This window comes from Erinaceus europaeus, chromosome 5 (genome assembly GCF_950295315.1).
Source record: "Erinaceus europaeus chromosome 5, mEriEur2.1, whole genome shotgun sequence".
In the NCBI taxonomy this organism is placed as follows: Eukaryota; Metazoa; Chordata; class Mammalia; order Eulipotyphla; family Erinaceidae; genus Erinaceus; species Erinaceus europaeus.
Window position 1 is genome coordinate 79,921,992 of NC_080166.1, and position 23,846 is coordinate 79,945,837.

The 23,846-nt window shown below is 38.3% G+C and overlaps 1 protein-coding gene across 1 annotated transcript in view; it reads right to left on the bottom strand.

The window, feature by feature from the left end:
- LOC103114925 (protocadherin-8-like) overlaps positions 1 to 3,504 on the bottom strand; it is an 82,368-nt gene extending 78,864 nt beyond the window's left edge. The window contains exon 1 of the mRNA XM_007524656.2: positions 3,351 to 3,504. Within this exon, the coding sequence (XP_007524718.2) occupies positions 3,351 to 3,504 (154 nt within the window). The remainder of the gene's footprint in view (positions 1 to 3,350) is intronic.
- Between the last annotated feature and the right edge of the window lie 20,342 nt (positions 3,505 to 23,846).

Consider the following 23,846-nt stretch of genomic DNA (forward strand, 5'->3'; position numbering starts at 1 on the left):
AACTGCACTGTAGACAAGAAATTTATTCAAAGGAAATTCTCCAACAAAAGTAATATAGCAGGGATTCTTTCTTTCTTTTCCTTCTCCTCTTCTCCTCTTCCTTTTTCTCCTTAGCCTGCTCTTACTCTTCCTTCTCTTTCTGCTTCCCCTCCTTCTCCTCCCTTTTTGCCATCAGTGTTATCAGCAGGGCTTAATGCCTGTATTTTTCCCCCTTTTAAAAAATGATAGAATCAAAGAAAGACACCTGCAACCTGTTTCACTCATCCACTGCTGTGAAACCCCCCTCTGACCCGCCCCCCTGTGGAAATCAGACTTGAACCTGGATGCTTGCACAAGTGTACTTTTTTTTAAATTTGTCCCCCCTTTTGTGTTGCCTTTGTTTTATTGTTGTTGTTGTTATTATTGATGCAATTGTTGTTGGATAGGACAGAGAGAAATGGAGAGAAGAGGGGAAGACAAAGAGGAGGAGAGAAAGATAGGCACCTGTAGACCTGCTTCACTGTCTGTGAAGTGACTCCCCTGCAGGTCGGGAGCTGGGGTTTGAACTGGGATCCTTACACCAGGTGAAATAACTCATTTGGACAGTGTGCTGCTTTGTCATACAGTCAACCCAGGGTGCAGTCCAATTCTCACTATATGAAAGGAAGCTATGTGTGTGTGTGTGTGTGTGTGTGTGTGTGTGTGTGTGTGTGAGTGTGTATGTATTTTTTCTTTTCTTTTTAAAATTTCTTTATTGGGGATTAATATTTTAGAGTTAACAGTAAATACAATAGTTTGTTCATGCAAAATATTTCTCAGTTTTCCACATAACAATATAACCCCCACCAGGTCCTCTGCTATCATGTTCCAGGACGCAAAACATCCCCCTACCCCACCCACCCCAGAGTCTTTTACTTTCGCTCAATACACCAACTCCAGTTCAGGTTCTGCTTAGTGTTTTCTCTTCAGATCTTGTTTTTCAGCTTCTGCCTATGAGTGAGATTATCCCATATTGATTAAATGAAGCTTTGATGCCGTGGTGTTTCTAGCTCTCAAGGTTTTTTTTTTCAGTTTTTTTATTGTTTATTTATTAAATAGAGACAGCTAGAAATTGAGAGGAGGGGTAAAGACAGAGAGGGAGAGAGACAGACACCTGCAGCACTGTTTCACCACTTGTAATGTTTCCCCCCTGCAGGTGGGGCTGGGGGCTCAAACCTAGGTCCTTGGACATTGTAACGTGCACTCAGTGAGGTGTGCCACCACCAGCACCCTCTCCTTTCTCTCCCCTCTCTGTATCTATCTAAAAAAAAAAGGTCCATGACTCATGTTTTCACTTTCTTTTGCCCTCTCACTCATGCTGATCAAGCCAGTTGCCATGTTGTAAGATATTCTATAGAGAAGCCCATGCCAAAGTGAATCCAGGAATGCCTTTAGCCAATAGTCTATATGAAACAAGGTCCCTACATCTAATGGCTTCCAACAAACTGAATCTTGTCACAAATACATGACTAAGCTAAGTGGCAGATGTCTCCTAGGCAAGCTTTCAGACCTATTACCAGAGGAACCTGTTAAGTTGCACACAAATCCCCGACTCACACAAATCACAAGATAACAAATAATGTTTTAAGCCAATAAGATCTGAAATTGTTACACAGGCCATACGTATCAACAAGTATGGATTTTCACATTGAAATGAGTGTTTAAGGACTAGGGAGCTAGCTTAGCATCAGAACACATAATTTTCATACCTGAAGCCTTAGAGGCCTCAGGTTCAATACATGGTATCACCATTTGTAACAGCTAAGCAGTTGTCAGAACTCTCTCTCATAAAAATAAATAAATCTTAAACATAAAAAGAAAGAAAATCAATTTTTAAGAAATAAAGTTGGAAAACTGGTTAAATGGATATTGTAGTAAATGACAAGAGAGATTTTGGTAATATGGCTTAGAACAGAAGCAGATGACTTGGAGAGAAGGGGGCATATTATATTCCAGATGTACTTTACTAAGAAAAAGTGAACAAAATTACTTTTGTCTTGATGTAAAGACTGAGTTCTAGCTTGAAAAACAAGGTTTAAGCAGAGGAAAAAGAAATAACTAAGTTTAGATATCATGAGTTAAAATCAAGCTTTCTCTTTTTAGTTATGTTGAGTTTGATGTACCCACTAAATACTCAAGTGCAGAGATAAACACACGGGACAATTGGATTTAAGAGTATAGTGTTTTGAGAAGAGATTAGGGTTGGAAAGTGGATTCTAAAGTCATAAACATTTAGATGACATTTTAAGTTATGCTATAGGATGAATCCCATTAGAGAGTATATCAATTATATAGCTGCATATCAAGTCATGCCAAAACTTAGTTGCATAAAGGAGACATTTTATTATGCTCTTAGGTTCTGTAGACCAACAATTCAAACAGAATACTGCAGAAAAAGCTTATCTCTACTTCACAATGTCTGTGTTCTCAGCTAAACTTCACTACAAATGGCCTTTCTGGAAGCCTGAGCTTTTTAAGTATGACCTCCTTAATACTGGAAGTTCAAGTTTTCTATAACCTATATCCCAAGAGAACCAAGTAGAAACTTCATGGCCTTTTCTGATCTAGTTTTTGGTATTAGGAACTATTAATTCATTTACATTACTAATGAGTTGCTGCTAAGTGCAACCCAGAGCTAACAGAAGAAGATTCAGACCCATTAAGATTCAGATCTTAATGTGAGGATAATGAAAGAACCTTCAAATAGGTCTTAAAATAATCATTAAAAAATAAATATAGATATAAAAGAGAAGGTGGTGTTTTTTAAGACATCCTGGTATATTTTAACCTTTGGAAATTGAGCAGCAGAAGAGGATCAAGAGAGACTGAGTGAAAATCAATGAGATAGGAAAAAAAAAAAAAAAAAAACTCCTGGGTGAATATGAAGTAAATAAAGCCAAGAGAATGCTTTGTTTTCAGAAAGTTGGAGTGACCATTGTGCTTCCAAAAAGTGAAGTAAGACAGGAACAAAGAAGTTTGGATTTGATGATTAAGTACTGCTACGAAGCTAAAGCTTTCTTTTACAGGGTGGTTGGGACAGAAGCAAGCTTGCACCAAAACAAACAAACCATGAGGGGAGGAAAGAGGCTAATATCAGTACATGCACTTGTATAAACAGGCCACCTGCAAGACACTAGGGAATCATAAAAGCAAAGAATTTTTGATTTAGAAGGCCATCCAGTGCACATATGTGATCATTTCTGATCTCAGAAACTCATTACCTCTCAGAGCAGCTCATTTTGTCATTGTTAGAAAAGTTATTTCTTCCACAAAGCTCACTTCTAAAGCCCATTTGTCTTTGTCTGCATGGATCAGCACACAACCAGTCTAACTCAGAATCACATGCTGCTTCAAGCTCATCTCTAGTTGAAGCATCCCCAAGATTTCCAGAACTTCCTGGTCTCCATTGCTTTCCTTTAATGTGCTTAAATTTGTTTCTGTGACTTTCATGGTGTGGCATTCAAAACCAGATTCGGCATCCTTCATCTTGCCTAAAAACACCAAACGTGGTACCAACAATCACCCCTATAGCTATATGTTGATTTGTTATACTGTATAACCCTAAAGCCTCTAGCTTTCATCCAAGTCTCATTCTTTCTCCATGACATGAGGAAGGACTGGTATCATGAAAAACTTTTTAATAATTATTATGCTTATATCAAATGTATAACAATACTACAGACATATTAAAGAGGTATAACTTGTTCCAGGTATTACCTCCTTCCAGACTTTTGAATTGTGAGGGTGTTTGACAGACTTATAGAAAAGTGTAAGTTTTTCTTTAATCCCAGATTTATTAATATTCAAAATAGTTGATGCAGTAGTCCCAACTGATTGTTCTTCATAGTTTCGTTGAAAAGGTACACTGAAGGAGAAATTAGAAAGTGGTCTCCTCATGTGCCTTGTTGTGTGTGTGTGTGTGTGTGTGTGTGTGTGTGTGTGTGTGTGTGTGTGTGTGTGTGTGTTTCCTTTGCATTGAAATGAAGCACAAGAAAGAGAAACAGTTTCCTGAGAGCACTGATGATATGCTTCAGTCTCTGGCCGACCAGAGACCTCTGAACAGGCAGAACAGAAGGGGAATGTGTAAAGAGGAACCAGGAAACCCTGGACCAGTGCTAGGGTTTATTTAGCAGTCTGAATACCTTGGAAGGCTCTGGGGTGGGAGAAGGGGAATGCCACGGGGTGGGGCCGGGGTGGGGGTGGGCGTGGAGTAGGGGGCCACAGGGTTCCTTCTCTCCTTTATAGGTATGTGAACTTTATAAAACATCAAATCAAAGATCTCCTTCCAAAATTCCTATGGGTTGTCTTCATAAGACATTGTCATTCTCTTGTTTTTCTTCTGAAATTGGAAGTATTTTTAAATTATTTAAGTGAACATTCAGCTCTTCATAATAGTTTCAAACTTTTTTTTTAAAAAAAGAGTTAGGAAAGCTTGCTTGTGTTAGAGACATAAATCCAGGAGATTAAGGTAAAAATCTTTTCACTAAATCTAACAGCTTTGTCAATGTAGCTTGGGTGTGTATAAAGACACCCACAAGTACACACCTGCAGGCAAGCATACAGCAGGCCCACTGTGTTTGACATCCCCTAAAATACTATCTTTTGTTCTCTACTGGCACTTGCTAGCATGCAGTTTGGGTAAGGTAAGTGGCTAAAACATTCTGAGAAGGTAGGAGCAGAATTCCTATTACCCCTGCCACGATTTGCTATCTTTTCCTCCTTCCTGTGAGAGCTTGAAAAGCTGTGTATAAATAGGAAGGAATAAAGCATAAAAGTTTACCAGCAAAACATTTGTTGTGAGTGTGTGTTCCAGCTGTTCTAGTTCAGGCTCTAGTAATTCAATTTAGGATTAAAGAAAGGTTTAACCCTTCTGTAAGTCTGTCATACATTCTCTCAATTCAAAGGCTAGATAGAAATAATACCCTGAACAAACTGTTTCTTTCTAAAGAAAATATGTCTGTAGTATCCTGACACACTTGATTTAAACATAATAATTATTAAAAAACAACAACACAACTTTCCATAATATCAGTCCCATCATGTCATGGAGGAAGAAGATCAAAGTATGTTCCTTGAAGTTGGTTAGGGAAACTATTTCAGATTCTTTCACATGCTGGATTTGCAGTGGTGGTCAAGTTTTACCAATCTTCTGAGCCTCAATTTCCATAGCTTTAAAATGGAAATAAAATATCCTCCTTGTGGATATATTCTTGAAACTAAAATGTAATAATTTCACCAAAGCTGATATGTAATAGGTGTTGCATGTATTTCAGTTTCTGTTCATTTTTCTCCTTGTAGTAGACCATGCTTGAGGGCAGAAATCCCCAAAACAAACAAACAAAAACCTCTTATTTCATTCATGTCACCCCCCTTATTGCAATCTCTAGTCACATTGCCCTGTATTAAGGATAAAACCCAGATCTTTGCATTAACTAATCTTTAAATCATATCTTTAACAACTATCAAAAATGAACCCTCAGTTCCCACTATCTGCAGGAGTTTCACTACTGGTGTCTGTCCTTTCTTGCTCATCTCTCTGCTTCAGTTTCCTTGTGTTTTTCCTTCTCTGAGAAAACCATCTACACCTACCCCTGCCAGCTAAGAGCCTACAAATTCACTCTGAAGAACCCAAGATCATGCTCTCCTTCCTAACACTAATGCATTTCTCATTGACTACTTGGCAGAGGCGATCTCTTAATTTATTTGTCATATGTTTTATTACACTTTCCACACTAGATCTTAAACTGTTTAGGGGCGGGGACCACAGCTGTATCTTTTGCCTCTCCATCTCTGGCATCTAGCATAGTACTAGTTAGCTCTGCCCAGATCCCCCACAAATGATGAACAAAATAAATAACTTTTCTTTACTAGTAAATTGTACATCTTACAAGCTAAAAAAACACATTTCTATGTCTGTCATTAAAATTTTCATATCCAGTTAAAAAGTATTCAATAATACTATATGATAAATAAAGGGTATCCCACAATGGGAGTCACAGTGATGAACTGAGTAGTATAAGCCATAGAAATTAATAATCATTTAAGCTCTAAATTCACAATTCCATCTCACAAGTATGATCAATTAAGTTAAAAAACATTTTTCCCAATCAGCAGAAATCTGTGCTTATGGCCAAAGATAAAAAAAAAGTTTGGGGCCGGGTGGTGGCGCACCTGGTTGAGCGCATATGCTACAGTGGAAGAGGACCGAGGTTCGAGTGCCCGGTTCCTACCCGCAGGAGGGAAGCTTTGCAAGTGATAAAGCAGGTCTGCAGGTGTCTCTCTGTCTCTTTCCCTCTCTAGCTTCCTTCCTCCTCTCAATTTCTGGCTGTCTCTATCCAATAAATAAAGATGATAAAGAAAATTTTTTTAAAAATTACTGTATGCCACTATGTAAAGGCTACAAACAAGAAAACACAAAGATGTGGGGAAAAAATAAGCATTTTCTGTCTTTAATGAAACCAAGAAGTGTAAAATAATAGAAAACCTTCAAACCATGCATTTTCAATAGGGACAATGTCATCTAAAGTAGGAGAGAATTGATTCTTGCACAGTTGAAAAAACTCATTTTATGAGTCAAACACAGAACACATACAGTATATATACAAATATACAATTTTATGGAGCATTGAATTTTTATAAGGAATTCAATAAGAATAAAAAGGGAAAATCTGAAAATTTTCATTAGGTAGGCAATAGTAATTTTTTTAAAAGTTAGTAAATACTGTCTTAAACTATTAAGTATATTCTCCAAAATTTTAAAATGCTAGTGTAAGGGCACAGAGGACCAAGAATGTCTCTTCAAATAATAAGCAAGTTACTTTCCCTCAAAATAAGCATCCTATATCCAAAAAGCTTAGTCAACAGCTCTTTGATTGATGACTAATCAAATGCTCAGGTACGATAAGTGCCAGGTATGTCATATCAGTATGTGACAAAGTATGTCACATACTTTGAGTATGTCAAAGTACAGTAGGGAGTATGAGGATTACAGCATTTGGAAGGACATTCTAAATCTAGGTTACTATAGACTCATGGAAATGTGGGCCAGCCCAGTAACCTCTGGCTATATGATATTTCAAGAGAAATCCAAAAACTTTACCTTTTGTGTATAGAATCTCCTGATTCTTGCCCATTAGAAAATAAATTTTTTTGTGTCTGGGTGGTGGTGCACTTGGTACAATATACACATTACATTGAGCAAGGACCTGGATTCAAGCCCCCAGTTTTCATATCTCTCTCTCTCTCTCTCCTCCTCCTCCTCCCCTTCATCTATCTCCCTTCCCCTGCCACCACTACTCTCTCTCAATTTCTCTCTGTTTTCTACCCCAAATTAATTAACTAATTAAATTATAAAAGAAAGAAGTCCTTCTTTTGTGAAATATTGTGTAGGCCCATGATAAAGCCAACTTAAAGACAAATGAGAACCATGCTTGTTTGTTTTATTTTCCTTTTGCACTCTTCATATGTTTTTTTTTAATTTGTTATCTTTGTTTTACAAAATTATATGTCAACAAGGGTTTAAATATACACCATTCTCACCACCAGAATTCTGAATCTTTAGTCTCCCCACTACAAGCCACTACAGTTCCCCTAAAGTTGTAGATATAGGCCACAGATTGTTTGGGGAGAGCAGAAGGTAGTAGTTCTGGCTTCTGTAATTGCTTCTTCACTGAACATGGCATTGACAGGTCTATCCATAACCCCAGCCTGTTTCTATCTTTCCCTAGTGGGCCAGAGCTCTGGAGGTGTGAGGATCCAGGACACATTGTTGAGGTTGTCTGTCCAGAGAAGGTGGGATGGAGTCATGGTAGCATCTGTTACTTTGTGTCTGGAAGGTAGCATAACCTAAATTGAGACAAAATGGTTAATGAACAGGAAACAGAAAGTAGGATTAGAGCAGATGAGATTAGGGATTTTAGAGTAGAAGAAAGATAAGAAATCCATTTTAGGCATGTTTCTGGGGGCATACAACTATGGTAGCTTTTGTTTGAGTTTGATAGCTAGCCTGAATTTGGATAAGAATATTGTCTGAGAGAATGGTGTCAGAGTAGGGAAAAGGGCTAGAAAGTTGGATTAGGGCAGAGTAGTTCCCATTCTTGGAAAAAAAAAAAAATCAGTGGCTAAAATTAACTATTTACTTCCATTGACCTGGCCCAGGGCCCATATATATATTTATATTTATATTTATATTTAGCTCCAGAGCCTGTGTAACCTCTAAGTCCATATTGATCTGAGCTTATAGCTCATGGTCACAACTGGGAACATTGCATGCTGCATTTATTTCAGGACCAGCCTTTCTTGAATGGCAGGGCAAGATACCTCAGCCTCCCTTCAGAGACTGGGCTATCCCTATCGTTGCTGCTTTATGGTGAGGACAAGGTTCTGCCACCAGAGTTCTGTGTCCCATCCCCTCCAATGGAAACTTCCCTAGTATTTATCCCTCTGAAAGTATGAATCAAAATTCTTTTGGGGGTCTGGGTGGTGGTACACCTGGTTGAACACACATGTTAGAATGCACAGGGACCCAGATTCAAATCCCCAGTCCCCACCTGCAGGGGAAAACTTCACAAGCGATGAAGCAGTGCTACAGGTGTCTTTCTGTCTCTCATCCTCTCTAGTCCCCCTTCCCTCTCAATTTCTGGCTATCTCTATCCAATAAATAAATAAAGATCATAAAAAATTTTAAAAATCTTTTTGGGGTGCAGAAGGACGGAGTTATCACTTCTGTAATTGCTTCTCTGCAAGAACTTTTCATTTGACCTGTGAGAGATGAGGAGTAAGTAACAGCTCAAGGTCAAGACAAAGCGAAATTTCAAGATGGTGAATTTGTGACAAGTGGGACTTTGGGATGATCAACAACAGCAGCTGGAACTCTATACACTGAGTGAAAACTCTCCCATCCTGGGAAATATAACTATTGGTGGTAACTCCAACTGAGTGCTAGTACCATCAGACACTATATGTCAGAGGGTCAGTCCCACTTAAAGACAAATATTGATGAGAAATATTTAAATGCTCCACTACAGAAGGAAGAGAAATTATGTATGACTGTAGAGTCCCACAAAAATTATGGGTCTCAGAACACTAAATTAACAAGTTAAAAGCCAGACCAAAAATAAAATATACAGTGTAAGCATGACTGCAAAATTAGGGACTAGGAGGAAAGGATTAACTCATACCAATTACAGATCACACAGTTACTACGTGAACTACAAATCAAGTAGAGGGGGCCAGGTGGTGGCGCACCTGGATAAGCGCACACAATACAGTGCACAAGGATCCAGGTTCAAGCCCTTGGTTCCCACTTGCAGGGAGAACATTTTACAAGTGGTGAAGCAGGGCTACAGGTGTCTCTCTTTTTCTCTCCCTCTATATCTCCCTCTCTCCTCTCAATTTCTGTCTGTCCCTATCCAATAATAAAAATAAATTTAAAAAATCAAGTAAAAAAAGACTAAAGGACAAAATTTAAAGGGAAGAATATTGCAGTAAAAGACAAACCCAGGAGAAGTAATATTGACATATTTGGTGTTCCTGAATAAGAAAAGAGAACAAGCATAATATACCTCCAATTAAAAAAGCATTACAATTTGTTTCTAGTAGAAAAGGCCAAAAGGGAATTTGATACTTCAGAAAATTTGATACAGGATAAGAAGCATTAATATGGATGCTGGTGAAACTACTGTATCCCAAAAGATAATGATAAAAAAAAGTGAATAACCAAGCAAAAAAAAATGCAAGACACTTTGAAAGCAGAGTAGGGAGAAATGAAACTTGGCTTTAAACACTCTCACAAAAGACAGTGAACATTTCCCAAAATTCTAGCTGGGAAAAAGAAAAACAAGTAAATCCAGCCATTCTTAGGAGTATGTGTGTGGGGAATACTACACATTAGAGAAATTACACTAGACTGGGGAGATACTCATTAGCAGAACACAAGTTTGCAGGAGGGCTGATGTTGCAGCCCTACCACTAACCACATGTCAAAGTTAAGCATGTTCTGCTGTCTCTCTCTACCCTTTCTTTATCTCTCATAAAATAATAATAAATCTTTAAAAACATTCTCCAAAAACTTTAGTACTAATGGTATTAAACAGAACATGCATGTCACATAGACCTACCTGTACAAAAACAATAATTACTATTCCATTTTTACATAAATTTAATAAATATGCACCTTGAAACATGAAGCTAAGAAACTCAATACCAATTTTTAAATATTTTTCCAAAATTGCTTTCTTTTTTTGTCTGTTATAATATTTTATTTATTTTGGACAGAGACAGAAATTGAGAAGAAAGGGGGAGATGAAGAAACAAAGAGACATCTGTAGTACTATTTCACCATTTATGAAGCTCCTTCACCCTTAGAGATGGGGACCAAAAGGTTTGAACCCCAGTCCTTGTGCACCAAAATGTGTGTGCTCAACTAGGTACTCCACTGTCTGGAGCCCCTAAACTTGCTTTTGAACCCTTAGAAAAAGTTTGAGTAATCTTATACTTTGTGTATTTTGAGCTTAATAATTTCCTTCATTTTACTTTTTGAAGATTTAAAAAATTAAGTTAAAGTATATTTTAAATGTTGTTTTAGATTATGCCTAAGTCTACTTGCATATAATTTCTTCCCTCTGTTTCTGAATGAAGAGGTAGCATAAGATAGTGCTTGCAATTGTTAACATTTATGTAGTGTTAACTATTTCTATGTAGTGGGACTTAGATTTTATTATTATCATTATTATTACATAGAGTCAAAGAGAAACTGAGAGAGAGAGAGACCTGCAACCCTGCAGCCTTGCTTCACCACTCGTGAAACTTTCCCGTACAGGTGGGGCTGGGGGCTCAAACCCAGGTCCTTGCACACTGTTATGTTTGTGTTTAACCAAGTGTGTCACTGCCTGGCCCTGGGTTAGTTTTGTTTTTTTTTTTTCACCATGTGCACTTAACCCACTGGCTTAACCCACTGGCTGAACCCACTGCGCTACCACCCAGCTCCCAATTTTATTTTCTTCTTTGCATATCTATTGTTTGATTTCCATATAATCAACTATATTGCTTTTGTAAGTTAAATAGTTACTACTCTTTAAAAATATGTGTAACATTTAAGAGAAACTTAATAATTGGCATCTCTGATGTTTAAAAATAACACCTACCACTTCTAATCCCTGTTTTTTCTTTTAAATACTTCCTACCTACTGATTTTTCAAGCTTAGTGACCTTAGAGGTAAACATAAAGCTGTCTCAATCCTACAGGGAACCACCAGAAAAAACATCTAACTTTCCAACTGCCTCACTCTTCTGAGGTTAATGCACATAATTCTCAGGAAAGTTGTAGAAGGCAAAAACCCTTATTTAGTTTTCATTCTCTAGAGATATATTTGCATAATGTTAAAAGAATTGTTGCTACTTTTCCCACACTAAACAATGTCATTTACCAATCAAACTATCATGGTTAAAGGAAATTTATACTATATAGTTTGTCCACATGCTTAAAAAGTCTTGAAACACTCCCCCCACCAAAGAAAAAAAAATGAAGCCAAGGAGGAAAATGGAAATTATTTTTTATTTACGTTTTAACTACTCCAGTTTTCTAAACCTATCTTTCTATATTAACTCAAAATGACTACAAGGTTATTGTCTATATACATTATCATTATCAGTAAGCTGAATCCATTTGCCCAGCTAGCTCCTGTTAAAGAGTCAGAAGAAATCAGACCACATAGAAATGAGGTTAGTACCTCCTGACCAAGAATATGGCCAGAAACATAGGACAAAAGTCAAATCTAGATGATACTGTCTGAACACAAGCAGAGAAAAAATCTGCAGCCTGGAACCATGTATCCACAGAAAAGCAAGCTTGGAGGATGAGGAGACAGCACAAAGACTATGCACCAGACTTTCATGCTTGAGGCATGTGACAGAGGTCACATACAGCTGAGACAGAGCAAGAAAAAAAAATAGGCTTTTGGCATCCTAGAAATGAGTTAAAGGGAGTCAGGCAATAGAGCAGCAGGTTAAGCGCAGGTGGCGCAAAGCGCAAGAATGGTCATAAGGATCCCAGTTCGAGCCCCCAGCTCCCCTGCAGGGGAGTCGCTTCACAAGCAGTGAAGCAGGTCTGCAGGTGTCTATCTTTCTCTCCCCCTCTCTGTCTTCCCCTCCTCTCTCCGTTTCTCTCTGTCCTATCCAACTATGATGACATCAATAACATCAGCAATAATAACTACTACAAGGGGGAGTCGGTCAGTAGGGCAGTGAGCTAAGTGCACATGGTACAAAGCGAAAGGACTGGCATAAGGATCATGGTTGGAGCCCCCGAATCCCCACCTGCAGGGGGGTTGCTTCACAGGCAGTGAAGCAGGTCTGCAGGTGCCTGTCTTTCTCTCCCCCTCTGTCTTCCCCTCCTCTCTCTGTTTCTCTCTGTCCTATGCAACAACAATGACATCAATAACAACAGCAATAATAACTACAGCATAAAACAAGGTGAATATATAAATAAATATTTTAAAAAATAACAACAACAAGGGACACAAAAGGGAATACATAAATATTTTTTAAAAAGAAGAAATGAGTTGAAGAGGGAAGGAAGGAAGCAGCACAATAGAAACAAGCTGGGACAAAGATGTGGGTAAACCTATGTGACTCACTAGTAACATGACTGGTTACTGTTCTAGAGTTCTTCATTTGGTTCAATCCAGGTATCACTTGTTTGATGAGCACTTTATAATTTCTTCACATTGATTTAGGAGCCGGAGACAGTACCTTGGATATAATTTTATGAAAGCACATGTTACAATATACTTTGAAGTTGATTTATTTAGCTGTCTCCACCAAGAGATTACAAATCACCTAAGACTGCATAGCATACTTTATTTGACACTGTATCTACAGTGCCTAGACTGATACTTGATACAAGATTTAAAAAAGAAAAGATGCTGCTGAATGTATGAATAAGTTTCTGCATGTAGAATTTAAATACAAGGAACATGGCCACTAACAAATAGAGATGAATGCCCTAATGCAAAATTCATGACAATTCATCACCTAAAGCCTCAACTCCTCAACTTTTTAACCTGTTACACCATTTCCTTAAACACATTCAACCACCAGTAAGATAAATATTCTCCTTGGATGGAGCTTGAAGGAATCATGTTAACTGAGATAAGTCAGAAACAAGAAGATGAATATGGGGTGATCTTACTCATAGATAGAAGTTGAAAAACAATAACAGAAGGGAAAACACAAATTAGAACTTGGACTGGAGTTGGTGTTTTGCACCAAAGTAAAAGACTAGGGTGAAGGTGAGGGCACAAGTCTTGGAACATGATGGAAGAGGAGGACCTAGTGGAGGTTGAATTGTAATGTGGAAAACCAAGAAATGTTACTCATGTAAAAGTGTTCTATTTTAATGTTGACTATAAACTATTAATCTTCCAATAAGGAAATTTAAAAATTTATTCTTCAAAATGACTTAAAAATTATCTGATGTAATAAAGTGTACTAAGAAAAAGTGGTTCCAAGGCTCCAGACACTTCCCATCCTTCTGACCTAACACCACCAGCATGTGAGCTACTCTCTAAGTCAGGTATTAACATTATCACCACAAGATGTCTATTGTACATGCAGACAACTAATGACAGGAGAACAGGGCTTCTTTTCCCATATGATTCTCAGCAGATAAGCTTCACTTCAAATCTGTACCCAGAATATTGGGCTCACTTAATATCTTTTTTCTTTTTAACTTTTAAAAATATATTTTATTTATTTATTGGATAGAGACAGTCAGAAATTGAGAGGAGGGGGAGATAGGGAGGAAGAGAGGTAGACATCTGCAGCACTTCTTCACCATTTGCAAAGCTTTTCCCTTGCAGGTAGGGACTGGGGCCTTGAACCTAGGTCCTTGTGCATTATAACCTGTGCACTCACCCAGGTGTGCCACCACCTAGCCTTCTCATTTCAAATGTTATGCCATCACTGACAGAAGAAACTAGATCAGTTTGGGCTCAGAGAAGGTCATAGCCATGTGGGGGAGGATAGATCACTTGAATGAAATCAGTGGGGAAAAGGGTTGGGTAAGTGGCCAGCAGTGATTGCTGTAATTATAATGACATTCATAGTCTGTCTACTGCTCCTAGCCTATAGCTTCTATTCTTACCTTTCTTTCTAGCTCAAACACTGTTCAAACTACACTTGGCTGTTCCCTATGTATAATGTGACTCAGCACTTTCCCTCTATGATCTTGCCTCTCCCTGAAGTACTCTTTCCTCTTATCCAGCTAACAAATGCCTGCTCACACTTCAAGCCTCTGCTGGAGCATCACTTCCTCTTTGAAGCTTTTCTTGGCCTCTTAAAGTAGCTGATCAATCTCATATTGCCCCTCCCTAAGCTGTGTCTATCAATTCCATTATAATATCTACCACACTAAAAGGTGCTTCTTTGCTTACATTTTCATTTATTCCATTAGTCTAAGAGCCTCTAGTGAGCAGGACTGTGGCTTATTTATCTTGGTATCCCTTGGCTTTTGTGTAGTGTCACATATTTATAAAAAATCCGCATAGGCTTGATAAATTTAATAAAACTGAGTGAGCTGAATAGAATCTGGCTGTGTAATATTTCCAGCATTTTCTCTCTTAATGTATATGTCTGGTGTGTGTGTGTGTGTGTGTGTGTGTGTGTGTGTGTGTGTGTGTGTGTGTGTGTTGGGATTTAAAGAGAAATCATTTGGCAGTTCAGAAGGGATCATTTTCTGAACTTCCCTTACCTGATGACGAGGGGTGGGGGATTAGACTTTTCAGTCTTTAAGAAGAAAAGGATCAGTTCCCATCAAGTGCTTACTGTCTGGGGAAATGATAATGTTTTTTTCTTATCATTCTCAATGGGGAGACATACTAAGATTTCCCACCTGGGCTTAAAGATTCAGAAACTGTGGACAGGAGTGAGTGAATTATAGAGATCCTAAATGGTTTTCCAGGGAAGAGAGGTACACAGCATTAGTTGTTTCTAAGGCAACAACTTCCTAAATTTATGCCTGTGATTTGAAACCAGTCTCCCTAGAGCAGACAATTATATGCTCATTTATCTCTAGAGAAGCCCTTAAAACCTCTTCTTTCTCAGAAAACCCATTTGGCTAAAAAAAAATACAGAGTTTAAGATGGAGGGCTGCCCTGACATTCCTGAACCCCCCAGAGAAATGCTTGCAGAGAGCATTCTGCCATCTTAACAAGTTGGCTACAATTCCACATGGCTTCAGTTCAACAGAGTTTCATCGATGCCATATAATCTGTTGCCTTGGAAGAAAACTCTAAGGAAATATCCAAATGGTTCTTTATATATTGAGTTTTTCCCAGTACCACTCTCTTTTTTAAAGACTTTATTTATTTTCTGTGAGACAGTGTTTCACATGAGAAAGGTGGGTGGCTGGGTGGGAGAAACCAGAGTGTCCTTCTGGTACAAGGTGCCCTACGGATTGAACTGGAGATATCAGGAATGCAAGCCCTGTACTCTAACAGTTGAGTTACTTCCCTGGTCACTAGAACAGTTATTAATAAGCAGTATTAGTAATGTCATTCTGCAGTTAGAATCACTCACAAAAGGTAAGTTCTTCAGAGGATAGCCTCTTTATACAGTTGATCCACCCAGTCAGCCATTTCTGAAGGACAGTGTCCACTAATGCCTATCATGTGTAGTCCTATGGTTTAACAGGGAGCTCAGCTCAGGCCTCTCTTACTAGGCATGCTGGAAAAACCACTGCTCTCATCACTTCTTTTAGTTGCTATCTTTTCCATAGTGTTCTAACCCAGAATGTGCCCTCCATTCCATTTCTGTATAAGCAGTTCTATGAAAAGGATCTTGAATTCTTAAGACTGAAAGAAAACTATACCATACTCCCCTTTCATTGAAATTCTCAGACTTTAAATAGTTTCAAATTAAAGGACTACATCTTTTTTTTTTTTTTTTGAGCCATAGTATCTTGGTTCTTATTCCAATGCTAATAAAGATTGGGCAATCTTAATGAATTACTTACCCTTGCAATGTCTGTTTCTCTGAAGGGGAAAAAAAAAAAGGAGATAGCATCAAAATTAAAGCATTGTTCTAAAGATTATGCAACTAGTAATTGCGAAGTACTTAAAGCAAGGTCTCATACATTATAATCATGATACAGATGTTATTGCGATTATATTAACTAATAGGGTTGGAAGATTCATCATGTAGTAGGGTACACACCTGGTCATGCACTGGGTGTACCTTTGAGCTTTGGCACTACATGGGAATACCACAGCACTGAGAGGTATTCCAGTGCTGTCATATGTATGTGTGTGTGTGTGTGTGTGTGTGTGTGTATGTACATCAAAGGAAAAAGGGGGTTAGGGGGTCACTGGTCACTTCCATCAGGAACATCATCATAAGCACTCCTCGAGGCAACTCTAGGACCTTGCCCTCACTATAAAATAGCAAAGTTTGGGACTGCCTTACTCTCCAAAAGGAGGCTGGGTCAGCATACTCTGCTACTTGAAGAAGACTGGTCCTGAAATGAGTGCATCCTAGAATGTTCCCAGCTATTACCATGGAATGTGAGCTCAGATTGACAGGGACTCAGAGGTTACACAGGCTCCTATGCTAAATATGAATATATTTGGACCTAAAGTCAGATCAATGGGGAAAACAGTGAATTAGATTTATATACTTTCTTCAAGTTTGGGAGCTACTCTGTGCCCAAATTCAGCTTTCTAGCCCTATTCCCAACTCTGAAACCATCTCCCCAGACAATATTTTTGGACCACCTGCTCAACAGCCCCATGGAACATACCTAAAATAGACTTCCTAGCTTCTTTCCACCCTAAAATCCCCAATTTTGACTTCTCTATTCCTACTTTATGGTTCCTGTTTATTAAACAATTTGTCCTGCTTTATATCTTACTACGTTTCAGCCACCAAGTTGCAAATGCTACTATGATTCTATCCTGACATCCCTGAGCAACTGACCTCATCCATGTGTCCTGAAACCCCATCTCTCTAGAGCCCTATCCCACTAAACAATAATAGAAACAGGCTAGGGGTATGGATCAACCTGCCAACTCCATGTCCACTAGAGAAGCAATTACAGAAGCCAGACCATTTACCCTCTGCACCCCAAAAAAGAATGTTGGTCTATACTCCCATAAGGATAAAGAATAGAGAAGTTTCCAATGGACGGAATGGGATACAGAACTCTGGTGGTGAGAACCATATGGAATCATACTCCTATTATCTTACAGTCTTGTAAATCAATATTAAATCATTAATAATAAAAAAGTGGCAAGGGAGCAGTGAAATTGTACATGAGTAATAAATAAATATTAATTACTATTATTTGCACCCTTCATATCTAGAATGACCTTTGGCATGGGGTAAACACATTTCTAAAAGTTTACTGAACTTAACTGAAATATCTACTAACAAGGCATAGGTAGGGATAACTGTCTAAGTGCTCTTTTTTTATTCATTTGCCTCTTTGTTGGCTAGTTAGATATTTTATGTTTCACTCTTTTCTCTGGTCAGACACCTGACCACAATTTTTATAGGGAATTAGATTAAAAAGGGTAAGTGAGAGCTCTACCCCTACTTCCAGTCCCAGCACTTCCACAGAATGTTAGCACTTGCAAAGAAAAGGAAAACATTGTCGAGCTCAGAAAAGGCCTTATGAAAGGAGTTGTCATCTTTACATGAAAGAGACATGAATGGAGGTGAAGAAAGAACATATTTTTAAAAGTGAAAGCAGCATGTAATACTGAAACATCATAAAGTTTTCTCAAGAAATATCACTCCGTGTGGACTTGGGCTATGGAAGAATCCAGATCTTTGCTATTCTGATACCACATTCCTACTTAATCTGACCTCCAATGATAGCAGAATGGCTGAGATTAACCCAGAGGTTATGTCAAGAAAAACTGTATTCTTTCCCAGTTCTAAGCAGGATCATGTGATTTCAAAGCTCAAGTAATCTAAGCAGCTCTTAAAAAAAAACTGAAGAGGGGAGTCGGGCGGTAGCACAGTGGGTTAAGCACACATGGTGCAAAGTGCAATGATCGGCATAAGGATCCCAGTTCGAGCCCCTGGCTCCCCACCTGCAGGGAAGTCAGTTCACAGGCAGTGAAGCAGGTCTGCAGGTGCCTATCTTTCTCTCCCCCTCTCTGTCTTCCCCTCCTCTCTCCATTTCTCTCTGTCCTATCCAACAATGATAGCAACAATAATAACTACAACAATAATAAAAAAAAAACTGGGGCAACAAAAGGTAAAATAAATAAATATACAAGAAAAAAAACCTAAAGAGTTAGCCTGTTTGAATTTGGAGTTGAAAAGAGGGGCATTTCAAATGTCACCACTATACATACATCTGTTCTTCTTCAGAGTACATAGCAGGTATGTGAAGGACTACTACTCCCAGTGTACTGACTGGGGAAAAGTATAGTCTGTACAGGAAAAAAAAAAAGCATGAAATCAAAACTTACAGAATCTATATGAGCTCTGAAACTATGACCAGAGCAGAGTGGCAAGACAGTTATGCTAAAGTGTCATCTCACTGTCTCTGTATAAGATGATTCCCCTGAACAATGATTCTCAAACTTCTGTATCTTACAGCTAAAACTGTTCTCCCTTGTTCTAACAAGCACTCAAATCATCTGGGTCCCACCATGATGGATGATATAAACACTTTCATCATGTTCCACAGGACCTCTGAGTTAATTCCCAAATCCTAAGACTCAGAAAAACAGCCCATTTAAATTTGCCCTGATTGCAAAGGAGAAATTATGTAGTTTCTTCCAAAGCTAAATAGTATATAAATAGTGTCAGGGAAAACAACTGGAATTCCAACAGAATACTGAGGAGACTGGAGCCAGGGTTGGGTGAAGGAGAAAGGAGTTTTTTGGTTTTGTTTTTTAAAATGTTTATTTTTATTATTGGTTAGAAGCAGAGAGAAACTGAGAGGGGAGGGGAAGATAGAGAGGGATACAGACACAGAGACACCTGCCACCCTGCTTCACCACTCATGAAGCTTTCCCCCTGCAGGTGGGGACCAGGGGCTTGAACAAGGATCCTTTTGCACTGTAATGTGTGAACTTAACCAGATGCATCATTGCCTGGCTCTTGATAAGGGGGGGTTTATTGCTCAGACTGAAAGCTCAGATCAGTCTGTAAACTCTTGGCCCTGAATTTAAGTTCAGTTTTTTCTTATATAACCTTTTAGCAAAATGAAAGGAAGCTTGGGTTTTATAGAAGCAAATGCAGTTAGATGTATTTTTTTCGAATTTACTCTACCCCTCCCCCACATACTCAGTCCAGTTCCCCTCCCAAGGAGCTGAAGTTGCTAGATTCACAGAAAGCCTCCTCAGATTCACAGAAAGCACTTGCTAGCTAAATAAGGTGGTTGCTTCTTATAGTTTCAGCTAAGTTCATCCTGTTTGCCTTCTGTCCTGCTTTTTTCTCACCTTGTTTTTCTTCTGTTCAACATCCCTCATCCTGTTTGTCTCCTTGTTCAACTTCTCTTTCAGTAGGAAAAAAGAACTGTTATAATTAAAGAATTTTATAAGAACTAATGATGAAAATGCAGTTGTGGGCCTTGGCTATATTCTGACTTGAACAAACAGATGGATTTTTTTAGACTATCAGAAAACATTTAAACAAGAGATAGATATTAGATGATGCAAGAGAATTACCATTAATTTTGTTAAGTATTAATGGTACTGTGATTATGTTCTTTTTCACATTTTTCTCTTTTAGAGGGATCTAAAGTATTCAGAAGATTCATCTTCTAAGATTTGCTTCAGAATACTGATATTATAATGAAGGTAAGTGATAGGGCAAAAGATGAAAAGAGATTGCAAAATGTTGAAAAGTGCTAAGATTGTGTGGTCTTCTGTGGGGTCATCATACTATTCTCTTGAATCTTGTGTATGTTTAAAAATTTCCATGATAATTTAAAAAAATTTTCCCAGGTCCATTCACATTGGCCAGCTAAATAAAGCATTTCATTACACCATGTACTTTGACAAGGAAGAAGTGCATTCCCTGAACATGAATATACTGGGAAATGGATATGGTGTGTGACAGCTCTTAGACAGTAACAGCAGTTTCTAGACAGACACTTCTATCTTACTGTTCTCAGAGAGTCATTAGAGTCCCATCTTACTGAAACAAGAGTAATGTTCTAATGCAGCCCTAGTGGTGATGGAGCTTCAACCTTTTGATTCTATTCATCTCTCCTCCTGCCCATCAAAAGAAAACCTTGCCCCACACTCATTGCTTCCTCAAAAGTCATCAATATAGCAATAGAGATAGCCCTCTCTTAATCTATAGGTTCCCCTCTGACAATAAGACTTTGATTATTATGGACTCAACTCTTTATCTTACTTAAAGAGTTAGATACAGTGAAACCTATAGTTCAAAGCATTCTGTTTCTAGGCTGTCTAGACTTGTCCAAAATGTTTCCAGTCTTTAAGCATTCCAAAATAGGAGTTTGAAGATAGCTCAAATTCTAGGATACATAGTTAGCCGTATGTACATCTCAGGTTCAAGGCCCAGCACCATATAGCAGTACTATAGCACTGGAGAAGTTCTGGTTCTTTGGCATCTCTCACTTTCTCTCTCTCTGAAATAAAAAGAATGAATGAATAAATTGCCCAGAAATGGCAAAAAATTTTCATAAAGTTGGCAAAAGACATGTGCACACACACAAACACACACACGTATATTCAGCACTCAAATATATTCATAATGATTTTCCTTAGTCACACTGTGAAGGGAATCCTTAGTCTTTACTTTATCTGTCCAGGAAAGAAAACAACTATAAAGTGAAATATATAATCTTAGTAATAATTTTCACTAAAAGTTTCAAGAGCCAATGTCTAACCTCAAAACTAAATGGATACCACTGGTGACACAGTTAACAGTAAGAAGCATGACAATCCAGCCTCAGGAGTTCTGAGACTTAGTGGGGGAAGGGGAGAGGATGTCAAAGACTGAAGATAGCTTTTCCAATGGTTATAAAAGGAAATAATAATGGAAGGGTGATCCTGGCCAGTTGAGCCCAGAGAAGGGCAGATTAAGATCAGAATGTGGCAGAGGTCGACATCGGAATAAGAGAAAGTGTAACTGCTTCCATTTAGTAAACATGTATGATACACCAAGCATTTTATAAGCATTATTCCTATCCTCATACCACCCTGAAAAATGGATAACATTATCTTCATTTTACAAAGGAGGAAATTGAGACTTGCATCATCCAGATGGTAAATAGCAGACTCAGAATTCTATCTATTGTTGAGTCTGACTTCAAAATGTAGGCTTTTAACTATTACTCATGGGAATGGAAGAGGGAGTAGACTCAAGAAGATTTAAAAAAACTGTATGTACCATCTGAGAAAATTGTTTTGTAAAATATACTCCTATTGGGCTAGAATATATTCCACTACTAACTGGTAATTATCTCTCTTAGCTCAATTATTATACAGACTCACTCTTCTTTTTGCCTCTTTGCATTTCCTAAGCTTTCTATCATGCACATGTACTGCTTTTACAATAAGAAAGTTATATTTAGTTTTTTTTCCAGCTCTCTGACTATGCTTCCAGTAATTATCCATCTTCTATGAAAATGTAAAGCCTTTAGCTGACTTGGCAATATAGCATGTGTATTCAAAAGCCCAACAACAGCTTGGAAACTAGATCCTGAAGAGCTATGAGTCCAATATTTAGGGGGTAAAAGAGCAACACCCCATATGCAATAACAGTGTCTTTAGTCTGCTCGGTGGTTATCTCCCTCCTGTTATTTCTCATCCTGTAAATTATTCCAGTGCTTGTGTATTTATTTTTTAAGCTTACAACAAAGGATTTATTCTCCAAGTCTATCAGCTAAAGTATTAACAGTTTCCAGCTGAGAAAATATCTTTCCACTTTGCTTAAGCCTAATCATTGTTTTTTTCCTCCAACAGGAGTTTCAGTATCTTACAAAGCATCACAATACAAAAGGCCATGTGGGTTATTTTTTATAAAGTCACTTGTAGACATACAGTGTATAATTTGGGTGTAAATCTATTTATAAACTACTGCAAAATATATACCGGAAAGCAGAAGTACACTAGAGTTTGCAGTGAGTACCCCCCTAACACTTCCTCTCCACTATTCCAAGCTTTGGGTCCATGATTGCTCAACAATTTGTTTGGCTTCATATGTTAACTCTCTTTTCAGTCACCAGGTTCCAGATGCCACCAGGATGCTGGCCAGGCTTCCCTGGATTGAAGACCCCACCAATGTGTCCTGGAGCTCAACTTCCCCAGAGACACACCCTACTAGGGAAAGAGAGAGGCAGACTGGGAGTATGGACCGACCAGTCAACGTCCATGTCCAGTGGGGAAGCAATTACAGAAGCCAGACCTTCTACCTTCTGCAACCCTCAATGACCCTGGGTCCATGCTCCCAGAGGGATAGAGAATGGGAAAGCTATCAGGGGAGGGGGTGGGTTATGGAGATTGGGTGGTGGGAATTGTGTGGAGTTGTAGCCCTCCTACCTTATGGTTTTGTTAATTAATCCTTTCTTAAATAAATTTTAAAAAATTTCACTAGTTTTGATTTTTTTTCTAGAAAGAAATACCTTTCTCCCTTCATTCTTTGAAAGGCTAAATATAAATGTTCCCAAATGGAAATGTAGAAAAGAATGAAGATTTTTTTCCCAGAACTTTTATTTCTTGAAGTTTCTCTTTTTAAAGTGAAATAATAAAGATGTGGAGCTTTTTACTCCAAACTTTAAATTGCCAAAAATATAAAACTGTGGCTGTCTCACTCCATGTGCAGAAAAGTGCCCCCACAGACAGAAAAAGATTTATACATAAAGCTATTCAGAGCAACCATTCTGCCTCTAGCCTAGGGCCCCTGTAAGAAATAGATTCAGTGCCAATATTGCGTATACATGCGCCAGTTTCATATATCATTTACAAGTCTGCTCTAGCCAACTGACTGGGCTGTAGATTATTGTTAAAGAAATGAGTCTGAAATATATTCTCTTTATGACCCCTTCCTTTTATTATTTTTGCTCCAGAGCACAAAAACAGTTTATGTTTGTGCCTAGGAACCTAGATACCTGTCCTGAAAATACTTCCCCTTTGCCTGTTAGAAATTAAAGTAGAAATAGTTTCTAGAAGCAACTTGTGACACCAATAAGTAATAGGTAGTAGCCCCAGGCAACCTCTTGTCTTGAGTGACCCTTCTCTGTCATCAGTTTTTTGTTTGTGTTGCTGTTGATCTTATCTACTTCATTTTTAAATTAACACAGTTCTCAGAAAAGTAATATAAAACAGACTTATCTCACTGTAAAAAGATTCATACTCCAAAGGGTTTTCTATTGTGCAGGTCCCTCCCCTACCCATTACTCTAAAATTCTACTCACTGTATAGTAACTCAGAAAAGCTTGAGCTGTGGACTTTTATGAATCGGTCTGCCTGAAAGCACTCTGGGAAGGCCAGGAGGGATTTCATCCTCCTGACCACAGCAAATGAGTGGCTATCTCAGATCAGTGCCAGCAGCTCTCCTGTAAAATGGTAACAATAATAATATGGGCCTCATATGGTTGCCATGGGAATTAAATGAGTGGGAAGCCCCTGGCAGACAAAAAACAGTCAATAAGGGTTAGCTTGTTACTTCTGTTCTTTGCCTCACTATCAGTTATTCACCCATTCAATTAATATCCAATGAACCTGTTTATCCCCAAATTTGAAGAACTTCCCACCGGAGGTATGAGTTAGAGCTTTGGGATATGCCTGGTTTCTTCCAGGCTAGTAGGATAAAATTTAGTAAACATTAACATAATGCAC